At 40.5% G+C, this 24850-nt stretch overlaps 1 protein-coding gene across 2 annotated transcripts in view; it reads left to right on the top strand.

Moving 5' to 3' along the window:
• CERS6 (ceramide synthase 6) overlaps positions 1-24850 on the top strand; it is a 121910-nt gene that overhangs the window by 85067 nt on the left and 11993 nt on the right. For both annotated transcript variants that reach the window (XM_030487850.1, XM_030487849.1), the window contains exons 6-8: positions 1414-1506; positions 8415-8543; positions 11530-11636. In XM_030487850.1, coding sequence (XP_030343710.1) covers positions 1414-1506; positions 8415-8543; positions 11530-11636 — 329 coding nt within the window. The remainder of the gene's footprint in view (positions 1-1413; positions 1507-8414; positions 8544-11529; positions 11637-24850) is intronic.

The following is a 24850-nucleotide window of genomic DNA, read 5'->3' as shown; positions in this document are numbered from 1 at the left end:
CCAGTATAGTTCTCATAGTTGTTATTCTGCATACAGGGTGAAACTTAATCCTTTCACCCTTGATCCTTTCATGGAGGGAAACCATGATATCTTTAGAATCCCCATACATTATCATTATGTATGGGTTTAGAAATACTAATGATACTGTTAATAAAGCAGCTGACAATCTTCATCGTTTTACTAGAAATGTTCCCCAGTGAGCAAGGCCAGGGCTTGCAGTGAGTATAATAGTCGTTCATTGCTAGCTCATGCTCTCCTCCCTTTTTTAATTACACCTAGTTAAAAGCTTATCGTCAGTCTCACTGGATCAGAAAAATTATTATATTGGCCCAAGAAATGGTTTTAAAAGATTGGTTCTGAGTGTACACATTTTTCATAAAGCATAAGCATATGTCTCTATTTAAATAACCCACATAAAGCATTCAGTGGGAACCTAAGGGCTGTTTTTCAGCTGAAAAGGACTGGTCTGCAAAAGAGAATGGGAACAAGAGGAGCAACTGAACTGTTTCTTGACAGTGGAAATAGCTCATGCGCTGATTGGGTCCATGGTTGTGCCAATGCAAACTGTTCTGGAGATGGTTCATTTAATCCCTTAGGAGATGCCCTCAGGAGTTTCTCTTGTGCCAGTGCCCCTCCCTCACGCTGTGATGGAAGGCATGACTAGTAGGGAGGCACAATCGCACAGAAATTAGAGAAGGTCCTAGGACTGTCTCTCTTAGGCTGGGGGACTAAACAGCTTATGTGTGTTACAGCTACCTTCTTCGAAGTTGCTTCAGGTTGGTTTTGGTTGTGCACAAGTTCCTGTGTCTTGTTATTTTTATTATACTTTTAAACATCCATGTAACCATGTTGTGTATCAAGCAAGATGCCCGGATAAATTTATTTTATTTTCTTCTTTCCAAATCTTAACATGTTCACAGAAAAAGGTTAAATTATTTAAAAGTAGGATTTTGTATTAGAAAGAGCCCTGTTTAATGCTCAACATTTTCATCTAAGCAGATGCAATTATATGCTCATAGCATTATTTTAATCTGCTCTAGCATTGTTTCTTTTGCTGAGCTTTAAACCCACATTACTGATATACAGCAAGATGTTTCAAGTGATCTTTCAGAACAGACTTAGGAGTACTCAGAATTTAGTTCTAACTAGTTAGTTCTAATGGACAACATCGTAATTTTTGGATATTGAAGTATTAATACTGTAAAGGTTAAAATATAAAAGGAGGGTAGGTTGGGGAGCTTTATTTTTCCAGAGCACGAAAGTTTGAAAGAGGCAACCATCATAATTTTTCTTACAGAGGATGCTTATATATAATTCACTAATCACCCTGTGATGAAACATGTTCCACATAGACCTCAGCTGCCTGTAATGTCAGTTAGACTCTATTAACCTTTTCTCATCTCTATCTTTCAGCCACTGATGCCTGACCTTCATTATTACTACATAGTTGAATTGTCATTCTACTGGTCCTTAATGTTTTCTCAATTCATTGACATCAAAAGAAAGGTAAGAACAATGAGACTAAAATAATTGAAAGTTTTAAATTCATATCGTTCTTTACTTGAGGAATACTTGTATTACCTGTGCAGTGAACTGGAAATACAATTCTTTCTAGTCACCACCTCTTTCACATGCTTGTTGCTGAGAAATTGGTGTTGAAGTGCTTGTCTACTCTATTTCTTGTTACTATGATGTGGAGTTTTTCTGCACATGCGAAGAAGAACCTGGAGTAATCAAATATTCAAGGGGAAATAGGATCTGAAAAAACCTTTTGCTCTTATACAGTGATGTGAATGGAATTGAACACATGGTAGTTAGTAGATATACTGTTTCTTTTAAGAGTTAAATGATGAAATATCAAGGACAGAGCAAGACTGCCTCATAAATTCACAGTACCACTTTGGTAAGATCTCTGAGGGTTTTTAATTTATTCTACAAAGGGATGGTATAAACAAGAATAAATTTAATATTAAAAATTATGTTACATTTAATCTTACCTTTACTGTTATGAAATTTCAAATAGCTGATCATTGCTATTAAGGAGCTATTAATGAAGAAAACAAAATTCTGGCCTGTTAAAAATGGGTTTTCCAGTATCAGTTTCAACCTGTTCTATATTCCTTCATCCAAGTTCTCTCCTTCAAGGAACGTGCTGGTTCATAGCAGAACAAGCAGCACAACAACCATTCTGTAACAACAGCCCACTGACTATTCTTGCAGGCTTTTTTAATTTTGGAAAATTATTTGTCTAAAATATTTGGAAGGATTTTATAATATTTTATGTGCCTCCTTCAGCTGTCAATTAAATGATTGTACTAATGGAAAAATCCTGTTTACTAGAATTTAAGCAGGAGCATAAGTCTGAAAACAGTAGATGAAGTATCCAGTATGTCCTGAATAAGCTTATCTGCTATTTGGAACCACAGTGTGCTCCTAGGAATCTTGAGTCAGAGCTACGTGTACAGAAAAACACCCCTCTATTTGAATTTCCAAATATTCTTGAGATTTCTACTTCTGAAAAAAAATCCACAAAATTTAAATCCATATTGGAAGGTAAACTGTAAGCAAAACAACCAATTTAGGGTAAATACATGTATATCCCTTGCTTGCATTGTGTGTGGATGCTAAATGTTTTGTTCAACACGAGCTTGACATGAGTACAACTTCAATGTTTAAAAAAACAGACCTGCAGAAAAACACTGCTCAACAGAGATGTATAATCACAGTATCATAGAATAGTTAGGGTTGGAAAGGACCTTAAGATCATCTAGTTCCAACCCCCCTGCCATGAGCAGGAGATGAATTTAAATCAAGAGTAACGTTGACTAATACCTGTAAGTTGCAGGTGCCAGCAGTACTGAATAGCCATTTGTGAATTTATCAACCAAACCCAAACCTCTGCAGCAGTGTTACAGAATTGTTCAGGTTATTGCTGCAGAAATGTATTGTGTCTAATCAGTCCCCCTACATTCACGTTCAGCCCTCTGCACTGTGCCATTGATTATAATTGATTTTCTTTGTGTACCTCTTGAGGGAGAGGAAAATGTAACATCATTGCGATTGCAACAGTACTGCAATTTTATAGCACAATACATCTTTAAAGAATATTTAATTGATTCCTGTCCTGACTAGTTGCTTTGCTCATGTTGAAAAGTAATTGGAGGCTACCTGAACAGCGTCTAGGTTCAGCGCTGAAGTACACTTCTGAAAAGGGCCTTTGGGAGGGTCAGTAATACCTTTCTCATGTAATACATCTCATGAGCAAATGCCGTAGCTTTTTCCCTTGTGACTTGGGGAGTTTGTTCCCGCTGTTGAGCTGTGCACAGAACTAAAGCCTGATCCTGTCCATGGTATAGGTACAAGTAAACTACCTTTTGCAAGTCTGTTTCTCAGTAATATATAAATGACTTGTACTTGTTATCAGTAAAACTTTGCAGCAGCCTATTGTGGAAATAGAATGGGAAATTGAGGTGGGGAAGTGGATCACTAATAGCTAAGTAACACCCCTGCTGCAGATTTGCAGTGCTTGAACCCAGGGCACCAGGTGAAAGAGTGACAAATGGGACACCATGACACCCATGCATCTGCTGTGTCTGAGAACATCCAGCTCCAGCAGAGAGCAGGAGCACAATATCTGCAGCGCAATGATAGCAAGTCAAAAGCTTTTCATTGTAAGCACCCTGCAGGAGGCAGTGAAGATGCCATATTTATAAATAACCTATTAGATCACTGACCAGTTTGGACTGTGGAGGCAGTTCTTTTTATAGTGTAAGCAAAATTGTTAACTAGGAGGATCAGACTGGAGAAATGCAGCCATGTGCTGATGTCATGTAGTAAAACTCTTCTGTGGCCAGCGGCAAGTGCAAGCTGTCAAGGAAACCCATGAGTTGAAAAATGTTAGCACTGGGAGCTTACAGTAGTTGACAAAAAGTAGTACAAGCTTGACAGAGACACCAGCTCTTACAGCACCCTAAGTTCTCTTTTAAAGAACAGGTTTTCATTTAAAAGATGTGGAAACCTCTTAATGTGCCCAATATGCAATGTGTGAAACAGTGCCCCTGTCAAAAAAGGCTGTGTTTAACTCAAGAAGCAGGAAATTTGCCAGCTAATATCAGGTGCTATTGTAATACTTCATGACAACTTATACAAAGCAGATTAACAGTTCTCAGCCTGAGAAACTTGTTGATGTTTTCGTGTTACAGCGAGAGGAATACTTTTATGTAAATCTTGGTTATCATTTTAGATGCTTTAAGTTCAGCAGTAGCTGTGTTGTAGTCTAGGATGATCAAAAGTGCCCTAGCAGCCTCATGCACTGCAGGAATTCAGCCAACCACTTTTATGTAGCCAGGTTTCTCTCAGGGTGAGGTGTGGTAGGTCCTCTGTGAAAGCACCAGCATTCAGCACTGGTCTTTTACTTGCTGTAGCTCAAAAGAAATGCACTTGCTGTTTTCCGTCTCCATTTTATTCCTCTTTAATAGCAAAGTCATGACTTTAAAATTACTTCCAATTGTTTTGCTGACTTTCAAATACCTGTTTATTAGGTGTTATAAATTCTACCAGATTATCTCTGCCTGGCTGAAGAGGTGTGAGCAAACTGTTAAGGCTGTTGCACATACCTACTATTGGCATTAAGGCAGTGAATTGAGTAGCTTAACTTTTATGGTTTTATAATGGCATGTGGTTTGCTTCATAAATACTATGTTGCTGTAACGATGCTCTACGTGTAAGGGTTTTCATTTTCAAAGATAGTAACCTAGTATGATTTGGGGTTTTATCATCTCTGTCCAGCTTCCCATACTCCTCTAAAACACAGAATAAAAAAATTAGATCAGGGAACTTTGTTACTCTCACAAGACCCTGATGAGTTTTAAAAGCAGGGAAGCTTATTTACGTGCTTTCTGGATACTTGAAGTATTGTTTGATAGAAAAATATTTAATGAGTATATTTAAGGGTATATATAAAATTTCTATACAGTGTTTTAAGAGGTTTGTAGATCTGGGAGACCTTTCTTTGTATTCACACCTTTTAGTTCCAAGCATTTGGCAATTCCTATAGCTTCTGTGGTTTACTTTTTTTTTTTTTTTTTTTAAAATGACAGTTCACTCATTTCTAAAATAAAATAATCTGTAGATGATAATTTTCTTGAATATTCCATTTTGATTCTAGAAAATGTATGCTATATTCTACTGAATTTGGATCCTAGACCTCTTTCTTCAAACTTGGTAAAAAAAGTCTCATAAAGCTGATTTCTTTTTGTTTCAAAGGAAAGGAATTTAGATTGTGTACATTTTGCAGACCTTCACTAGAATTGTAATGGTTGAAATCTTTAGCTGGTAATATTCCGTTTCCTTGCTGATCTCTAACGTAGCCCATTTCCAGAAGCTGGAGTGACTAATGAAGATGATGTTTTACTCTTCAGTGGCACTAATGCTCCATAGCCACTTGGCAGTTGGTCAGTGAATGTGACATGTTAAACAAACGTGGGCAGCAGAAGCCTTGATCCCAGAAGGCTTGTCTACAAGTTGAGACCCACGGGGCTTCTCTGTTGTCTAATCCTTGTTCTTCCCACTGATGGTGTCAGGAGTAGGTTCTTTCTCCTATTCTTAGCCACATATTTTCATGACACAGGCACATGACATCTTTCAGCAGTTACAACTGGAGGCTACGAATCTGCTGTAAATAAATGCATCTTCCACAAACATACAGTTTGAAATAAATTTTTAAAAAGAAAAAAAAAGAAAAAAAAAGCCCATTCCTGTACAGCTGCTCTTCTGCCACGTATGGGTGAAAGTGCTTGAGTAATCTGGGAACACAAGTACCATTTGACATTATGGGGACTTGTGCCATTAGTTTCCATGTATTCATTACCCTTACATATAATTAAAATCTAACAGGTCACATCTTCAAAGCATAGTATTAGTTACTGATTTAAAGAGGAAACAGGAAATAAAGGACCAGAATTACAGAAGTAGTCTTATTTATGTCACTGCTACTTTTATCTGACAGTTTTCAGTTGGTCAGTGCAGCATCTCTCTTTCAGAGCTGGCAGAGTCAGATAACTGTGTCTTTCAAAAACATTATTTGAGGAGTTCCCTGGACATCATTTCTGCAAGTAGACTTCATGCAGAAGTGCAGAAGACTGCTGCCCAAGAGCATTAGGGCTGCTTAGGAATAATCCATATTGTCAGGAGTGCCTTGAAGAGTTCCCGAGAGGGACTAGAAATTGCGTATTTGTAGAACATGAATGTGTCAGCTATAAAAACAGAGAAGATTTTCTACTTGACTTCTTCCCCCGTTTGGACTGCCTATGGGCTAACATAATTAGAGTTAGAAGGAAAATGAAGAACAGTGCCATAGCATCTGCAGCTGAAGCAGGTAAAGAGCTGGGCTGCAGTATTGCCATATGGCAATGCTAGCAGCTTATTTCTGATCCCAGGGATTAAGGTAGGTGCTTTGCTGTTTTGATTTATGGTATGGTGAAATGGTCCTCAGGTGTGGGTTTGTAGTTACTGAAATTACTAAGATGCCAGACTTCTGCCTTCCCTTAAGACCCTTAGAAAGAGAAACAGCCTTTAACTCTCTTTTTGTTCAGTCTGCTCTAAGAAAATGGATTTAAAGCAATGGCTTGATATGACTGATGAATGTATTTGATTGTGCTCCACGCTGCTGGGGATCAAATAACCTGGCTGCAAAATGTTGAGCATATACCAAATGAGGATACAGTTCACTGCTTTTAGTCTTTTTTTTTTTTTTTTTTTTTATTCCATTCCACTTTCTTTTCTCCTCCCCCTCAGCTCTGTGTTATAGCACCTCATAGCATTAAACATAAAGTGAAAGGCTGAAAGCAGGTCCTGTCCCTGTTCATTTAGTGGGACTGCTCAAGATGCAGGTTTTTCCACAGACTCCAAGTGTATGTTGCAGGGAAGCCAAGTGCTGGTACTGAGAGGCAGTGGCATTGCACATCCTTGAAAATAGTGGTGCCTGCTATGTGCCTGCTGCATTCCCAAAGAGAAGTATGGTGACACTGGGCAGTTACTCTTCCCAGTATTGGAGAGACAGAACAGCTGGCAGCTGTAGCTGCTGCTTTTCTGGAGCTGACCCTGTGTTAGTGGGAGCTCATCGGCACTTTCTGTAAGGCCCTTCTGCCTGACACACATACCTTCAGTCCCTCTGCAAACCAGGTGCTGCCTCACTGAAGACTGCAGAGCCTCAGTTTCGGTTTGTCTCCTGAGTGCCACTTTGCTCAGCAAGACTGACCCACAAAAGCTGCCCAGAAGCCAAATTCCACCTTCCAGGATGCTTGCCGAGCAGGCTGCCTGGATCTCACTCCTTTCAGACAGCTCTACGTAACAGCTACTAGGTCTGCTGAGAGCTGTGGTAGAACTTTGCACCCGATGCATGGAGAAACTCCCCATGTTTGCAATCATCCCCAGTCAAATGATGACTGTGATCTTATCTTCAGGGTTTTGATAGCACTTCCTCAAAGCTGTGCAGGTAGTTCAGCAAACTCCAGCAAGGCTTCTTTTTGACTGAGTTGGTGCCTTGCAGAGGAGAGTCTCATCTCTGCAGGTTGTGTTCTGTGGGAAACCAGTCTGGGAGTCTAGGCCAGAGAGCACTCTGTTCCCTCTGTTTTGCCTGCCCCTTGGCATGTATCTGGGAATAAGATGTTAAAAAAGCTTTGTTGCTCACTATATTTTTTGATAGTAACAGTTACCTTTTGGCCAAATAGCTCAGAGTTACTGATCTAGAGACCAGCTAAGCTGCATCATTTGGGAGACAGCAGAGGATTAGATCTGAGTAGGAGAAAGTACACCAGCTCATTTGAAGACTTTTCTGACCCTGTTACAGTGTGAAGACAAAGCAGCCTCATTAAAAACAAACAAAAAACTGGTACTGGGATTCTCAGCGCTGTGAAAGCTCTGAGTTGTGCTTGGCAGGTGACTGCTGATAACTCCTAGTGCTGTGGAAATGTTTCCCATTTCTTTGTTGCTATTTGAACCCTTCTGAATGCCACATTATTTTGTGTATTGTATGTTGCTTGGTGTACAAAAAATATGGTGTAATTTGATCTGTATGTATATTTGCATTTGCAAAGTAACTTCAGCCACAAATGTTTACTTCATTAGGTTAAATTACTGTGAACTGAGAAGTGTAGATATTGCCTACCTTTCAATAATATTTTTGCATTTTGATAACGTACAATGATTATTTTATTCACTTTGAATGAAATGTATAGCAGGGTATTTAATGCACTTATGTAGCAAGATCTTTATGTAATATAAGCATGATGCTGGGTTTAAAAAACATCCATACATTTTCCTGGAAGAGTACTGAATCTCACTGTTTGCTTTATTGGTTGTTTTTTTTTTTCTTCTCCCTCCCCCCCCACCCCCCCCACTTCTTACTGCTGTAGGATTTTGGCATCATGTTTACACATCACATTGTAACAGTCACCCTGATAACCTTCTCATACGTAACCAATTTGACACGAGTGGGAACTTTGACCTTATGTCTCCACGATGCGGCTGATGTTGTCCTAGAGGTGAGAAAATATGTATGTTATCAATGTCTGTACGTGGCATTCACTATTCAGAGAGCTAACATATTAGTAGGTAGACTCTATTGGCTATGCAGAATGAGTATTTCCTAAGAAGAGTCCAGACCAAGATGGTAATGGTGATTTATATAGTGTATTTCCTTGCTGAAGTATATTACACTTGTAGCAGTGCATATTTGTGACTTCAGGCTGGTTTATCCTTTGATAACTTGCTTGTACAGAGCAGAGACTGGTAATGCATTGCATGCTGGGGAGAGTTACACAGATATGAAATACAACATGGTAAAGTCGAAAGTTGCAAAATCTGCAAGGTGGCAACTGTGGGATAGAAGCTTCTGATTCTTCACCCTCTGACATGGTGTTTGGGGCAAGAACACCATCTCCAAGAGAATCAGGGTGTTATAGTTCGTTTCTTCTGTGCGTTGCTGGGCAGAGGGTGCTGGACAAGTTAGTGGCTGTTTGTGTACGGGCAGTGAGCTGACCTCTGATCCCCAGGATTTTCCAGATTCCCATGCCTCTGCATCCAGATAGCAGTATTAAGCAGCTGGCTTTGGAGAAGAAGGGATGACTGGAATTCTTTTAAGTCAAGATGGTCTATAACTTCCATAGCATCAATTTAGAGGTGGTGTCATCCTGTATCTGCATCAGTTTTTAGACAGCTCTGGATGATGCTGAGTTGGGGCTGTCTGTGATCAAACCAAAGGTAATAACTTTGTCTAAAATGATTTTTTATTAAAGTAGTTGCAAGGATCCTGTTATGCAAGAATATAGCCTCAGTGTGTGAGTCACCTATTGCAGGATTGAAATCCTGACATTCTGATTTGATACTGCTGTAAATCTGGTTTTATTTTTTAATCTTCTTTTAATCTAGAAGGCACATGACTGCCTGAGAAAGCAACAGACAATCTGTATTTCTCCTGTAAGAAATAATTACATCTTTACAGGTTTATTTTTCTGTTTTAGCAATGTGTGTAGATCCATTGTGCTAGCTGTGGGTTTACCCAAACTTTATCGATTCCTCTTCTTACCAGCAGAAGGACACACTCAAAGGAGTTCATTCCAGATCAGACCAGTATCTGTGGAACTATAAAACCACTGGAGAGCAGCTGTAATAGGCTAGCTAAAACCTGACCTTGAACACATATTTTTGCTCAATTCCTCTATTCAGTCACTGGCTAAGACAAGGAGAAATTGCTGGTATTATCACATGATTTGCAAACATTCAGCAAATACACTTCTCCATGAGGCACATACTTTAGTAGTCTTTATAGTCAATTTGTTCAGTCTGTTCTGACTGGAAATACTAAAGCTACTCTAAAATGTAAAATAGAGAATCACAAGCCCTGACCAGCGTTTACTAGGAGGGCCATTATGACTCAATGGGCTTTCTTCTGCTAGGGCAGGGGGTCATAGCCCCCGTGCCATATGGGCGAAGATGGACTCCTGTACACTGCTGACATTACTGTGACTGCTGCCATGGAAATGCATCCAAAATTCCTATGTGAACTTTCAGTCACCTGAAAATCAAGGTGCTAGTTACTCTTCTGCTTTGCTTGTTAGCACCAAAGTGTTATTTTTCCCTTAAACTCATTTGTGTCCACAGGAATATAGGGCTGATTTGGAAGGGTTATGTTTTCTTTGCACCACTGGTGGCTTTCCTCGTGTTTTGTGAGCTTCCCACCTCCTAACCTTTATATTCAGGTTTTCAGTGGAAATATTGCAGAAATTAGGTAATATCCAGAAGTGTAGGCTAGTTTTGCCATCCAGATTGTCTAACATGAGCATTGAGCCCTTTCAGGTTCAGTGTGTTCATACAAAAAAAAAAATCAGACAGAATGCAATAGTGCCTGTCACCATTTTAGGCAGTCTTCTGGTTTGAATTCTGCATTCAAATTAGTGTTCTGTATGCATAGTTGGGGTAATTTTGCTGTTTCCTACCTCTCTGGAAAGTCTGCGGAAGTAAGCATCTTCTCAGTATGGATACAGGTTCCTTCAGAGGGTGGCTTTGAAAGAGTTCCCAGTTACTTAAGCGGACACTAAATCGGGTTCTTCATGTACTTCATTGTGCAGTGATTCTCTAGATACGTTTGACAGCAGGAAGAAAGACTGTCCCTGCCTTGAAGCAGATGTTTTAAAATAGGCAACTGCTTATGTACATGAACGCTGTGGAAGCAGCATAGATGTCTTACAACAACCTTGCTTGTACATACTGTTTTCTTCAGGGAGAAGAGAGCAAAGAAACTTCACAGAAGACTGGGGTTTTAATGAGCAGTTTGAGTGAAGAGTAATTAGTGACTCCTTTGCTGAGGAGGAGTCAGAAGACTGCATGAAGACAAATGAGAGAGGCGTGTAAAAATAGGCATAGGGAACAAGTTGTAAAGGCAAAAGTTGGAAAGAGAGGGGAAGAGAGCCTTGGAAAAACTGTTTGAAGGGGAGGGGTATAATCTTTGAGGTGGACAGTGTTCAGTGTGGGCCAGAAAGGAAGAATAGATGCTAAAGAAGAATGTAGGAGATTTGAGACAAAGTTTATATATGGCAAAGACAAGAATGACAGAGAGCATGGGACAGGTGGAAGATGAATGGATGCTGAAAATGCAAGTGGAGCATACTGGAAAGGTGAGAGGCGGGTAGGTAAACAGGTTGGGGACAGTGACAGCATAAACACAATTGGGATCAAGAAAAGGTTTAGAAGAGTGTTGTGAGTCTGAAATTGTAGGATTTCAAAAAGGAAATGGAATGGGGAGGGAAGAAATGAGAGATGTATTCTGGTTTTATGCAGTCTGGGTTTTTTTCCAAGAAGACATTTTCCAGCAGCTTGGTGGAGAAGAGTTACAAGGTCGCCTGTGAGGTGGCTCAATGAAAATGTTAGTGACTTCATAAAAAATTTATTTCTTCTTCTTACAGCTTATGCACAATACAAGAGAACACGATTGTCCTCACGGAAGTAAACAGTCATTTCTTTCTTTTGCAGGCTGCCAAAATGGCAAACTATTGCAAGTGTCAAAAACTGAGTGACCTTCTGTTCCTTACATTTGCCATTGTCTTCATTGTCAGTAGGCTTGGTATATATCCCTTATGGTGAGTAAGCATATCATTTTCCTCAAATGCTAAGCATCAAACAAGCTCGGAAATAACTATGTTGTAATTGAACATGATTCATTGAAATTACTCTGTGTCCCAAAGCACTAAGGAGAGTTTCAGGCATAACCAGGTGCTGAAATAGCCTATTTGCTAGAGTGTTTACTGTGTGCTAGGCAAGAAACATAGAATCATAGAATCATAGAATAGTTTGGGTTGGAAGGGACCTTCAAAGGTCATCTAACATACGGGGCTTCTGCTGCTTTTAAAGTAGAAGTGGGTTGGAGACCACATAGCTTCAGGTTAGCAGTTGGTCGCCTGTGTTGGCAAGAAGTTAGAAGAGAAATAAAATACTAGTCACTGACAACACTGATCAGAGGCTAAGCTTGAAGCTAGGATCTTCTCATTAGCTTTCAGTGCACACTTTATAAATGTGTTCAGCTTAAAGAAAAACACAGTGAGTAGAGAGTCTGGCCTGCTGAAATCAGTATAAGGATGTTACTGCCATGCAGATTGTAATACTGCAAGCTACTCCTTTTCAATCCACCTTTAAATTAGGGGTCCTGGGGAAGCTCTGTAATACATACATCTATAAGATAGTTAGATGTTACTGTCCTCTCATCTCTTCCCAGACAAAGGCAGCTGCTTGCATGTGCACATACTCTCTCTTCTAGGTACACACACGTGCATGCACACAAACAGTACATAGATGTTTGATTATTTAGCTAGACTTTTCAACATCCAGAAGGCAGTTGGCGAGTTAGGAAATACACTGATGTACTTCACTGTAGAAACCCATTCAAGTTTCTCTGTAACCTGTGCGCTGTATATGAGGAGAAGGCATTGGCCTCGCTTTTTTGTGTTCTGGATGCATCCTTTGTGTTGTATGAACAGAATTAACCCATATCTCTGTATCCCTATGACAGCATCAGAAGGCAGTGACAGTTTTGGTTTAGGGAAGCACCAAGAATGCCAGTGCTACCCTTTGCAGAGTTTTATTTAGAGAGATTACCACCAAGCTCCTTATTTAAGCATGTAGAGGATTTACAGATGTCAATATCAACCTCTCTGCCACAGTTTCCTTTCAAATCCTCTATAGTGGTATCTCTGGGGTTTTGTTAGTGCAAACAGGATGAGACCAAGGTGCCCTTAGGAAGCTGTGTCATCAGCTCTGCTTAACAGTACAATGTAGAAGTCTCATTTAGCATTTAATGACTCCAAAGATAACGTGGCAATGCCTGGTCCCTTCTGCACTGTGAGTTGGTGAAGGACCATGATAAAAGGAGAAAATGGATACACAAACAAACTGCATGTTTAAAAAGGCTTGTTATTTTTTCCTATGAGCAATTATTTGTTTTTTAAACATCTTTGCATCCCTTTCCTCAGTCTTTCCTTGAAGCTAACTTGGCCATTCACTGAATTTTTGTAAAGGAAGTAATGTGTTTTTTCTACTTGCATCATTTCAGATAGGAAAAATGGTGGCACTCCTGCTCATAGGATTTCATCTGCCTGTTGTATTCTGTTTTTTATTGAGAAATGGAGGGACAATCCAATTCTACCAGTGCAGTTCTGCCACTGGAGTACTACATGGCTCTGCTTCAGGGAAGGGCAGTCAGATGATGACTGGATGGGTTCACAAAGGGGAAGGCAAAGGGGAAGTCATACTTGACCAACCTGATAACCTTCTATGATGAAACTGCTGGGCTGGTGAATGAGGAGAGAGCAGTGGATATAATCTACATTGACTTCAGTAAGGCTTTTGACACTGCCTCCCAGAGAATCCTGAGAGAGAAACTAGTAACATATGGGCTAGATGAACAAACAGTGAGGCGGATTGAAAACTGGCTGAGCAGCCAGACCCAGAGGGTGGTGATCAGTGGTATGAAGTCTAGGTGGGGGCCAGTAGCTAGCAGTGTACCCCAGGGGTCAATAATGAGTCCAGTCTCATTCAACATCTTCATTAATTAACTGGATGATGTAGCAGAGTGCACTCCCAGCAAGTTTGCTCATGTTACAGCCTGTGAGGGGCAGCTGATACACCAGGAGATTGTGCTGCCATCCAGAGGAGGAACCTCAACAGGCTGGAGGAATGGGCCAACAGGAACTTCATGAAGTTCAGTAAAGAGAAGTGCGAAGTCCTGCACTAGTATATGCTGGGGTCTGCAGCTTTGTGCAAAAGGAACTGGGGATACCAGTGGGCACCAAGTTGAACATGAGCAACCAATGTGCCCTTGTGGCAAACAAGGGTGATGGTATCCTGGGCTGCAGTAGGAGAGGTGTTGCCAACAGGTTGAGGAAGGTGATCCTTCCTCTCTACTCAGCCCTGGTGAGGCCACACCTGGAGTATTACGTCCAGTTCTGGGCTCCCCAGAGCCGGAGGGATACAAAGCTACTGTAGAGAGTCCAGCAAAGGGGTCACTACGATGGATTAAGGGACTGGAGCACCTCTCACTTGAGGAAAGACTGAGACAGGTAGGGCTGTTCAGTGTAGAGAGGAGAAAGCTTAGGATAGATACTATCGGTGTATATAATAGATACATGAAGGGAGAGTGTGAAGAAGGCTGAGACAGGCTCTTTTCAGTGGTGCTAAGGTCCGGGACCAAAGGCAGTGAGCATGAACTGAAACACAGGAGGTTCCATGTGAATATCGGGAAACACTTTTTCAGTGTGTGGGTGACTGAGCATGGGCACAGGCTGCCCAGAAAGGTTGTTGAGTGTCCATCCTTGGATACTCAAAGCCATCTGGACATGGTCCTGGGCATCCTATTACAGATGACCTAAGTTGAGCAGGGGGAGTGGACAGGGTGATGGTGAGAGGTCCTTCCAACCTCAGCCATTCTGTGATTCTGTGAGCTGCCTTGTGCATTTAGCTGTGACTGCAGCATTTAAACCTCACTCTGTATTATTTCAAATAGCAGAAGAGGAACTGCTGACTTGAAATTTTTTTTTTCAAATACAAAATTTACCAGATCACTGCTATGGGCTTGCTTTGCTGAATAGTCAACAAAGAGCAGATTAATCTTGCTCAGAGTGCACAATTTTGAAGATCATTAGTCTTCACACATTTAACTAGAAGCAGCTGCCCCATGTGCCTTTTCTCTTAAGACACCTGAAAATCAGCAAGGTCCAGATTTTCCCATCCTTTACATTTTGACTATGGTATTCAAATTTTGGGAAGTCCACGCTTTCCACCTGAAGTGTTTAAAATAACACTGTGTTTATAAGTGGAACTGAAACTCAGAAACTGGAGGTTCATGCTGTCTCGAGTCATTTCTGTGAAGTGTTGCAGCCAACTGTGACACTGTGCAGGAAGCCCTTGCCTAGGACTAGGCAAATTATGAATTAAAGACTGACATGGCTAGTGGGAATCAGACATCATGGAGCTATGCAAGTGTCCCTAATACACATCTCATGCCATCTGACTGGCAAAGTCCCAGAAGAGATTACCATCACAGTGATAAGTTACCTAGCAAGTGTCAAAACGTGAGCCCTGCTTTACAGCTGTGGCTTTGTGCTGGTGTTCTGGATGTGCCCACCTGTACCTGTATACATTAGGTGACAGCAATACTTCCATGTCACTTTAGATTGAGTCATGTCTGAATCCTGCTCTACAGAGTAACACTGGCCCAGTGTGCTGAAAGCAGGGTAAAAGTCAAAGCAACTAGATCTGGGGAAAAGGGAAAGGAAGGAGAGCTGCACAGTATCTTCTGTACTGATGTCAACTCCTTTGTTACTGAATATTGGGTTAATGAGGGCAGCAGGTTATAGCTGTGGGTAAGGTTTGCTGCTGGGATGGAAAAGATGAGCATAGACATTTGAAGGCAGTGAAGGCAGAGGGATTGTGTATTACAGGAATGCAGCAGCTGACTGTGTGCTGTGTGCTCCTGTGTCACAGATGGAGTGGTTACACTGGTGATCCCTCTGTCTCTCCTCTTCCTTAATCAACAAAAGGACATATTTATTTATTTTGAATATGTAAATGGTTCTGTGTTGTGTATGTGATCTTTGATTTTTAAGACTTTCTTCCAGACCAAAGCCTTCATGTATGTACTCCTAATGGTTACCCTTACATACACCTATAAACATAGATAGTCCAGAAGCAGTTTCATAGTTCTCAGTACTGTGGGCATTGCATGTGGGAGTGAGGGTTAGCAGGGATGAAGTATGGGACGTAGAAGCTTGTCTCTCCAATTCCTTTTTCTATATGAAACAGCAGTTCTAAATCTTCACCCCCATTAGCTTGCATGTCAGCAAAGATGAGTCACTGGAGTGGCAGCAGGCCAGGAAGCATAGTTTGCTCTCCTTTGCTGAATATTCAAAATAGGAAAATATGGTGCCTGATTAATATTACATAAATATGTAAATTTTTCTAGCATAAAACCTGAAAGATATAAAATTGGTGTAATGTAAAAGGAAGACTGTAATTTATAAGAAAACTTCCCACACACAGGAAGACGAATACCCAAGACAGGCTTCCAGAGACATTGCTTATAAGCACTGGCACGCTATTGTGCTCTGGCTTTGCACAAGTGCCATTTAATTTTGCATAAAGGTGCTAATAAACAATTCAGAATGTATCAAATGCTGTTGTTTGAAGGTTGTTTAGCAGTGTGGCTAAGACAAAAGAAACTGGCAATTAGGTATATATTTAGCAGTCTTTCTGCAGGCATCTGGAGTTCATTTCAGCAATATTTCAAAAACCCCAGGACACTTTCTGCCTCCTGCTGCTAAGTGAATGTAGGAGTAAAGCTGCTATTTTCACTGACAAGACATTTTGCTTGTGAAATTCTCCCACTTGCACATAATCGCTGTTCTAGCAAATTACAACATAAAACACAACTCTCCATGAGTCAGGGGGAACATGATGCCTTCTCAGGTGATACAGGATTGTAGGGAGAATGAAGCAATCTCAAACCAAAGAATTGATGTAAATTACATGAGCCCTTGTCTAGTCTAACCAGTCTGGGCAAAGCAGTTACTGCAGGCCTTTCTTTATTTCAATAAGCCTTGCAATTCCTCTTCCCCAGGCCTCAAATGCTTGTTTTTTGCTGTAGTTACATGGTCATACTCTTCTGTCTGGTCATAAAGGAATGGTTTGCTTTTTGCTGTTGTTTTGTTTTTCTTTCACTATCCAGGCAGAGAAATTCCATGGGGTTGTAATATTTCTTAATCATTTTTTGAGCTCTGCAGAGGACAAACAGGCATCTTCTGTTCCAGGAGATGTGAATTAAGAGGTGATGTGCTGCATTTTCCAGTCTTTCTTTGATCATTGCTAGCTGCAGAGTTCACTTTGTGAAAACCATGAAACTCCACAAGTCTGGCCTGTATAAGAGATCCAAAACTACTCACTTAGTTTGCGTATTCTTCTGGACTAGATGCTTTTTTCGATAGGGCAGTTTGAATAAATCTCCTAATGCTGTGAAGAGTCTGGAATCTGAAACTGGTTTCAAGAAGTGATGATGAACCATGGTATTTCCAAGAGCTTCAGTGGAAGAAAGATGCTTGGCATGGAGAGAGATGTAAGGTTGCTAAACCTGTTCATCTTTTAAAAAGATAGCTTAAGGTAATTGCAGGTAAAGGGTTTGAAAGAAGGCGGCGGCTCCCAGAAAAGCTAAGCTGATATTTACCAGGTGAAGGCACCAGCGGGTAAATTCAGGTTCTTTTAGGTTGCTCTGACCAGTGCTAGTATGCTGTTATTTTTCACTACTTTTGATTATTTCTATAATCAGTTACATTGTATAAGAGGTAGGACACAGTGTTCCTGACAAAGTTCTGCTGTCAAAAGATGAGGAAGCCAGGAAATGATGTTCGCATTCATGTGACCTGTGAGGTCTCAGCATGCAGATATTACGTATATGCACTGAAAAATGCAAAACAATGGCTTACCTGTACAAATGTAAATGAAAGCCTGATTTAAGCTGATTAAAAAGAACACAGGTCATGTTCTGCATGTGCTTTCCCGGAGAGTCTCATCTAGGTAATTTTGGTATAGTCCAGGTAGTCTGTATGCCTTCCTGTCTTTGATCCCTTCAGACATTGTCAGTGCCCAGACTACTGTTCCAAATTAAAAAATATGAGGACAGACACTTTGGCTAGTTGGTATGGTATCATTTAATGTCAGTAGGTATGTCTTAACTGGATCTTCTGTTCGTGAGACTGTTTGGAAAGGTTCTGTCAAAAAAAAAAAGATGGCAAAAGTAATTCTCACTGTTAGAACTCAAAGATGTTTCAGGTGCATGTCTCCTCATCAACTGCTAAATGGGATTTTTATGCCAGCAAGTCCTATATAAGCAAGGGTCTGCCATTCCTAAGAACAACAACTTTGTTCCTTGTTATTTTTTCATTTTTAAAGCTCACGAGAGTACATGCAGTCTGGCTCATGGCTGATTTCTAACTGCCTTTTCATGGCAATGAGTATCCGCGTGAACCACGCAAGCATGGCATGATCCTCGCTGAGTTAAAATTAACTTCTGCTCGCCATGGTGTGCTGTAATGAACCCTAGTTACTTATTACCAGTCTTTCTCTTATGTCTACATGACTGGCTGAATAGCTCTTCCCAAGTTTCATCACTGATTGAGCAATAGTGTGGGATATAGCCATGCTGTTAATGTGCACAGTGCGTCTCCAAATAGTCTCTAATGTTGCCAGTTTACAGTGTTCTCTCTCCATTTTGATATCAGCTTCTCTCTGAGCAAAATTGCAGCTTGAGTTACAAATAGGGCAGCTCAGAGCCCCCCATGAGTAGCAGCTGCCTCAGAGATTTGCTGAACCTCTCTTTTTCCTAGCTTTGTTCTTTTTGTAGCTGATATGGACTGGTTTTGTGCAGCTCTTAATATGCAAGCAAGTTGAGTCGGCATCTTTCATACTGGTTTTCTTTGCTGGCACGTTTCCTTCTGTTTGGCCCTTGAAGCATGTGAATTGTGGAAGGCAGCCTATGCACCCTGGCCGAGTCACCCTGCTTCGTTCATCTGAACAAATTGGTAAAACAGAAAGCTCAAACCTACGCTTAAAAAGCATCCTGCTATGTTGAAGCAATATGTAGGCACTAGTTAAAGCAAGAATCCTGGTCAGTTACTTGGCATGTCAAGAATGTAGGTAGCCAGATAAATCCCAACGGCCCAGACCTTGTCTGGACTCTGAATGAATACAGTGTTCTATGATGGCTTTAGTTACTCTCACTGGGTCATGAAGTAAGTGAAAACCTTTCTAGCCTGACTTGTTTTATGTATAGAGCTGGACAAATATCTCTGATTGTTCTACAAAATAACTTTTTTATTAAGAAAATAAATCTCTTCTGATATGGTCTCAAGCTCATTTTGCTCAGAATATTACCTAAACCAGAGCACAATCTAAGTTGTTTGTGGGTAGCAGATACTGAAGGAATAAATTATGATTTTGATACTTGATTCCTGATGTTATTCATGCTGTCACTGAGTGAATACTGTAGAGCTAACAAAAATTATCTAATGAGCTTGTATTTCAGGCTGTTTGTAGTTTCAGTGGTCAATTTATAACCCATCAGTTTAACAAGAGCATTTAATAAGAAGTTTTTGGCAAGCTAAGTACAGTATATTTGAAGAACTCATAGACTTCAGTTTATAGATTAAAAAGAAGGTTTCATTAACTAATTCTCCATAAATTTACTCACAACTCTTGTCTTAGCTCTTGAGCAGAGCGTATATAATGTTGTCATCCCATCTGCTTTTGACAAAACGTTATCTGATGTTCTCCTTTCTAATGCCTGGTTATTTTATTTCCTCAAATTGTTTACAGTGTTTGTGAACTCAGGATTCTGAGTGCTGTATGAAGCAAGGCTGAAGTCTTTGGAGTGCCAGGTTAATACTGATCCAGCTGTTTACAGGGAAGCTGTAAGAAATTGAAAGGTTACAGGTGTTATTCACCACTGTGGGTTTGCAGTGTAAATAACAAAATGTGGCATTTGCTCAGTGTTTCCTTTTTTAAGATTTTCTTGTGATCACAACAGGAAAAAAAATACATAAGAAAGGATTTCATGAGGCTTCCAAAGCTGATTCTTGTCCTTATTTTTAGTTTCTACAGGCTGTACCCTGTGGCTGTAATAATGCTTTCCGTTGTCAGGGATAGACTGTTCAGCCAGTGTTCTCTCTTTCCTCCTTTTATTATGAAATATGTCCTCTCTAAAACCTGTGATTTGATTGAAAACAGGACAGAAACCTGTGCTGTGATACTTCTTTTGCTCAGAATTATTCTGGTGACTAAATGTCTCAGGGGAAGGGAAGCAGCATTGGTGTCTTGTGGCCAGACATGTTACCTACTTTTAAATCAGCTCAGCAAGGCATGGTGACTGCAGTGTGGATGACCCGAGGAGGCTGAACTGAGAGTTGCTTCCACCATGGTAATCAGCTTCCCATAATAAGCTGCCTTGTAATCAGCTGAAGTTCTCCAAGTCTCCTCTGAATTTCCATCATTTGCAGGAAGGAAGGAAAAAAAAAAGAGGCAGACCATAGGAATTTGCAGTTTGACTGTTGATTTAGGGGGGTGGTGGGGGTGGTGGTGGTGTTGTTATTTTTTCTAAAAGAGAGGGATGTGAGGAAACTTTGCCCCAAAGTACATCTTTAGTGTTGCCCACTCTGTAGAGGGGAGAGCTGTGCTGGTACTGTAGTAACACAGACAACGTATACAAATGCTGACAGTCTATGTGGCTGTAGGTGACAGTCTATGTGGCTGTAGGTAGTTCGAGCATATGCAAATATTCTGCCTCTTCTCAACCCCTTTTCTCTTAGAGGCTGTATCTGTAGCACCAGGGTTTGCTGCTAGTGGAGCATACTCTCTGGTGCTACAGACTGGATATAAAAGTGGAACTGGTTCCCTGTGAGCTGCTGATGTATGTGGGACATAAAAATTATAGCTGTACAAAAGCATGGGAGTATGATAGTTAACTTACCAGCTTGAAATAGTAAATGGCTTTTGAACACCATGATCAACAACTGTGATGCAGCTAGGGTCTCATTAGTGCTCAGCTAGGAGGAGGTCATTGTAGCTAAATACTTTGGGAGAAACCCAGCACCCGTGTAAGTGAGCACATTCTGTTGGTTTCATCATGTTGTACGATGGCAGAGTTTGACCCATAATAGCTATGAAAATAGAGATCATTATTAAGCACACTGGATTACACTGAAAATTGTTTAAGGCTAATTTCCCAGACTTTGGTGTGAAGGAAATTTTTATGATGCTTGTGGAGGCAAAGGTTTTTGGTGGTGGGTTTTTTCCCTCCCCATCCACATCTTTAGGCATTTCTTCTACAACTGGACCATAATACTTAAGTCATTTGTTTGAAAGGTGAGTCCTTGGCAAACACTGTTCCACCACATTTCCTGAAGCTGTGTGATTTTTATGGATTTTAAAATTATTCCATTACTGTGGGGAGGGGCAGTTCTCAGGACTGGACCAATGAATCCTAAGTGTGATACCCCTGCTGTTGATGGGATGTAAACCACCTGAAAAACATAGGGTACCTGGCAGAGAACTGGCTGCAGCTGTTCTGTGATGTTTTCTGGGCTTTTGAACTAGTTCTTTTTAGATCCTGCATTTACAGAATGTCTAGGTAATCTTTTTCCCCTTGAAATGTTTGCCATGGCATATAGCTAAACTCAAGGCAGTGTGTCAGTGTGTGCTCCAAAAGCAAGGGGAATAAATACTCCTCGAACAGAGGTACTGCACTTATTTTTAGTCAACAGAAAGAGGCGTGAGGAATGCTTTTTTGTTCTCTGATACCCTGTTTTGCAAAGATTGGAAACTGGCCTCCTGTAGTTTACAACAAATGCCTTTCCTATTTGGAACATGAACTCTAGGCAAATGGATCTTGATATCCTCTGTTGCTCATATACGAGTTTTATGTGTGCCTGGAGATTTTCAGATTTGGAAATGTCATTCTTAGCATAACATAGTTTCTCTGTGTGTGTGCGTGTGTTACGATTACAGGCCTTTACACAAGCATTTTGCCAGAACACATTACTGATACAACATTTTGCTGAGTATAATTACATTCTGCTAGGAAATTAGAATTCTTTTCACATCCTAATGTCTATTGAAAGGTTCTCTTGAGATTTGAGCTCGGATTGTGAAGGTGTCTCTGACCTTGTATTCTTGTTTTTTCCTATCCACAAGAGTGGAAATACTATTATTCATACCAGTGGCTGCAAAATCAGTTAATGGGCAGTAGCTGTTGATGAGAAAGAATTGAGTGAAAAGCACAGCTGAACCCAAGACAGTGACAGCTTGATCAGAATGTTTTCTTTAACAGTACATCAAACATGAATAATTTCCTGCCTGTTCCATCATTTTAGTTAAGTAATTGGAAAGCCTATTGATCTACGCAGGGCTTAAAATAACACAGTCTCAGTGGCAGAGCTGTGATTTCTGCAAAGAGGTGTTGTTCCTGATTAGTATTAGGACAGGAGCCACCCATCTTTACAGCAGCTGAGCTTGTGTTAGCATCATGTCAGGAAATCTGATGTGGGACTGGTATGAATGAGAACTCCACATGATGGCTGAGCTCACTGATAAAATTGAAGTGTGTAGGTTTAATGTTGTTCTGAATGCTGACTTGAGAGTTCATCTTTTCTGTTCCTGCATTTTGTGGCGATCTTCCATCAACTTACTGTCTAAAAGAAGAGGGTAATGAGCATCACCAACCAAAAAATAAGAGAAATCAGTCTGAGATGCTTTAAAAGTTCATTTCTCCTGCTTCCCCATCCTTCTTTCCCTTTTCATTGATGCAGCTCATCTGACTCTTCTCAGTTCACGGTGGGTCTCTGCTGCTCCCCTTATATTTGCTGTGCACTGATTAGTAGCATAAATCTTGCTCTGGGATAATGAAAACCTAAGAGACAGCAGGATCTGAAAAGGGAAACCAGCTTGTTCTTCCATTCAGCAAGAACCAAGAAGCATCTGTTCAGAGCAGAACAGTGATATAGACACAGCAGCTGGCCGAGCTGAAACTCTGAAGAGGAACAAAGTCGGCAGTACAGCCCTTTATGTACTGGATTTGCTATAATTAAATATTTAGCTGTGCTGCAGCTTGAGGGCTACAGGACATGCAAGTGATGTAGAGCAAAGTTTCATTGATTTAATGACTCTTTTGGATATCATTTCATACCCTTCTCAGGTAAAAAGTTGGGTAACTCATCTGAAGTTTCTTATGTAGAAACATCTGTGTATCAGGTCACCTGTTGTGTAAAGTTAGCTCAGCATTGTCACTGTAAGTAAGTAGGACAGCCTGGGATATGAAGTCTTCTTAGATTCCAGTCAAGGTCTAAATCCCAGCGATAAATCTTGACTAGTGATGAAATGTAGCTGATTTATCATCCTGTGGCTGATCAGCATGTGCACATATGTGTGCTTTCACACTTCACTGCCTCTTCATTTTTCTGTGAATCTCGGTGGTATTTTTTTCTACCTGTCAGTTTTATGGCATCTTTTAAGCAAGTAGTTCGTGATGTTTTATAAACAAGGTAATGAATTAATTCTCCCAGCATTTTTGTGTGGCAGACAAGATGTACCAATACCTTGTGCCCATCTTTAACAAAAACTAAACTATGGAAAGAAATTTGAAATTTTTTTGGATCACATAGTAAGTTAATGAAACAGCTAAATCCAGAATTTAGGACTCCTGACTATTTGTTCTCTGGTCTTGATCACTTTTTACTGTGTGTAATGGAGAACAAACTACTATGTTTTGGGGCAGAAGGAAGTGCAATTGTTTATTTTTTAAAAGAAAATTTCTAAAAGCAGAAACCTTGAAGCACTACTGGCAGTACTACTGTCATATTAATTGCACTAAATAGGATCTGAATTTTATTAATTCCCACCTAGATGTAATTACCTATTTGCAGTATTGAGGGATGTCCCAGTGCAGCTGGTTATGGTGCAATATGGAATACTGTTGTCTAATATACACTTGGTAAAAGAGATAAAGACATTTATTCTCAATTAGTTAGGCCTACTAGTATCATGTTTTGCTGTCTTTGGTTATACTTTGAGATTTCTGGCTATTGCACTGTGGTAACAACATGCCTTTCATTCAGCATGTTGCATGCACAGTATGTTGGTCACTGCACAGTGCTGCAGAAGTTAAGGCAACTTGCAGTAGCACTCCTTTTAGCTGCGCAGTTTCTGCTCCCATTGGATGTGATGATAGTGCCATCACCCTGCTATGCTTCATTCTGCAGAGTTTATAATGAATTTCCTGCCTGTCTGGAAGACTGCCTACTCTTTCCACATGGCCTTCTTTCTCACCTCCTTTCACTCTTCTCAGGGTCCTTTCAGAAGCAAGCACAGCACATTTTTGGCAATTCTCAGACAAATGTAAATAAGCATTTTATTCTTCCACCATCCCTCTCTCTCTCTTTATCTCTCTTCCTTCATCTCTCTTTTCTCCTTCCATCCCTGGTGGAAGACAGGTGATCCACTTGCCAAGAATTAGTAGCTGTTATCCCAGAGCCTGGAGTTGTGCCCACTAAGTCGAGGGAAAGGAGTGTAATCTTACCTGAGTCAGTGTTATGGGCCTGTTGCTGATAGCCTTCCAAGTACTTTTTTCACTAGATAGACAGTAGAGAAAAAAAACACGTGTTATTGTTGGTGTGTTTCAGCTGATTGTCTAATAGTTGTTGAAAATTTGTTAATTTTATTCTGAGTGTTCAATTACAGCTGTAGTACAGTAAGTACAGAGTTACCTCTCCCAGTGGCTCAGACATTGTGGCAGCATTCCTGAAAGTCTACCCCACAGTTCCGTAAGAGTAGATTGGACCTTAAGTGGTGAATTTCTTTTCATTTGCCTTCATCAAGCACACTACTTAATTCAGGATACTAAACCGAGATCTTTGTGTGGCGAGCTGCATGACCCTGCTTGGGATGCATTTAACAAGGGAAGAATATTTTCCATGAGATTACATAGTTTTGTCCAGATATCAGAATCTCTCAGGACCTCAGAAAAATCTCTACAGTCCAGAACCTATTTTCAAAAGCAGAAGCTAACATTCTGTTTCATACAGCAGAGACCTGAGAAATGCTGACAGAAGTGTTCAGAGAGGTAGAGCACTTGTGGCTTAAAGTAATTTCTCCCTGTGAGATGAAGTCCAGCTGTTTCAAGTCAGATAGCCAAGAGTCAAAGTTTCCACCATTCATTATGAAAAGCTGGGATTTAACCACTGGAGAGCTTTGAAAAATTCCAGCA

The sequence above is a fragment of the Strigops habroptila genome, chromosome 5 (genome assembly GCF_004027225.2).
Source record: "Strigops habroptila isolate Jane chromosome 5, bStrHab1.2.pri, whole genome shotgun sequence".
In the NCBI taxonomy this organism is placed as follows: Eukaryota; Metazoa; Chordata; class Aves; order Psittaciformes; family Psittacidae; genus Strigops; species Strigops habroptila.
This window is presented reverse-complemented; position numbering and strand designations above follow the sequence as displayed.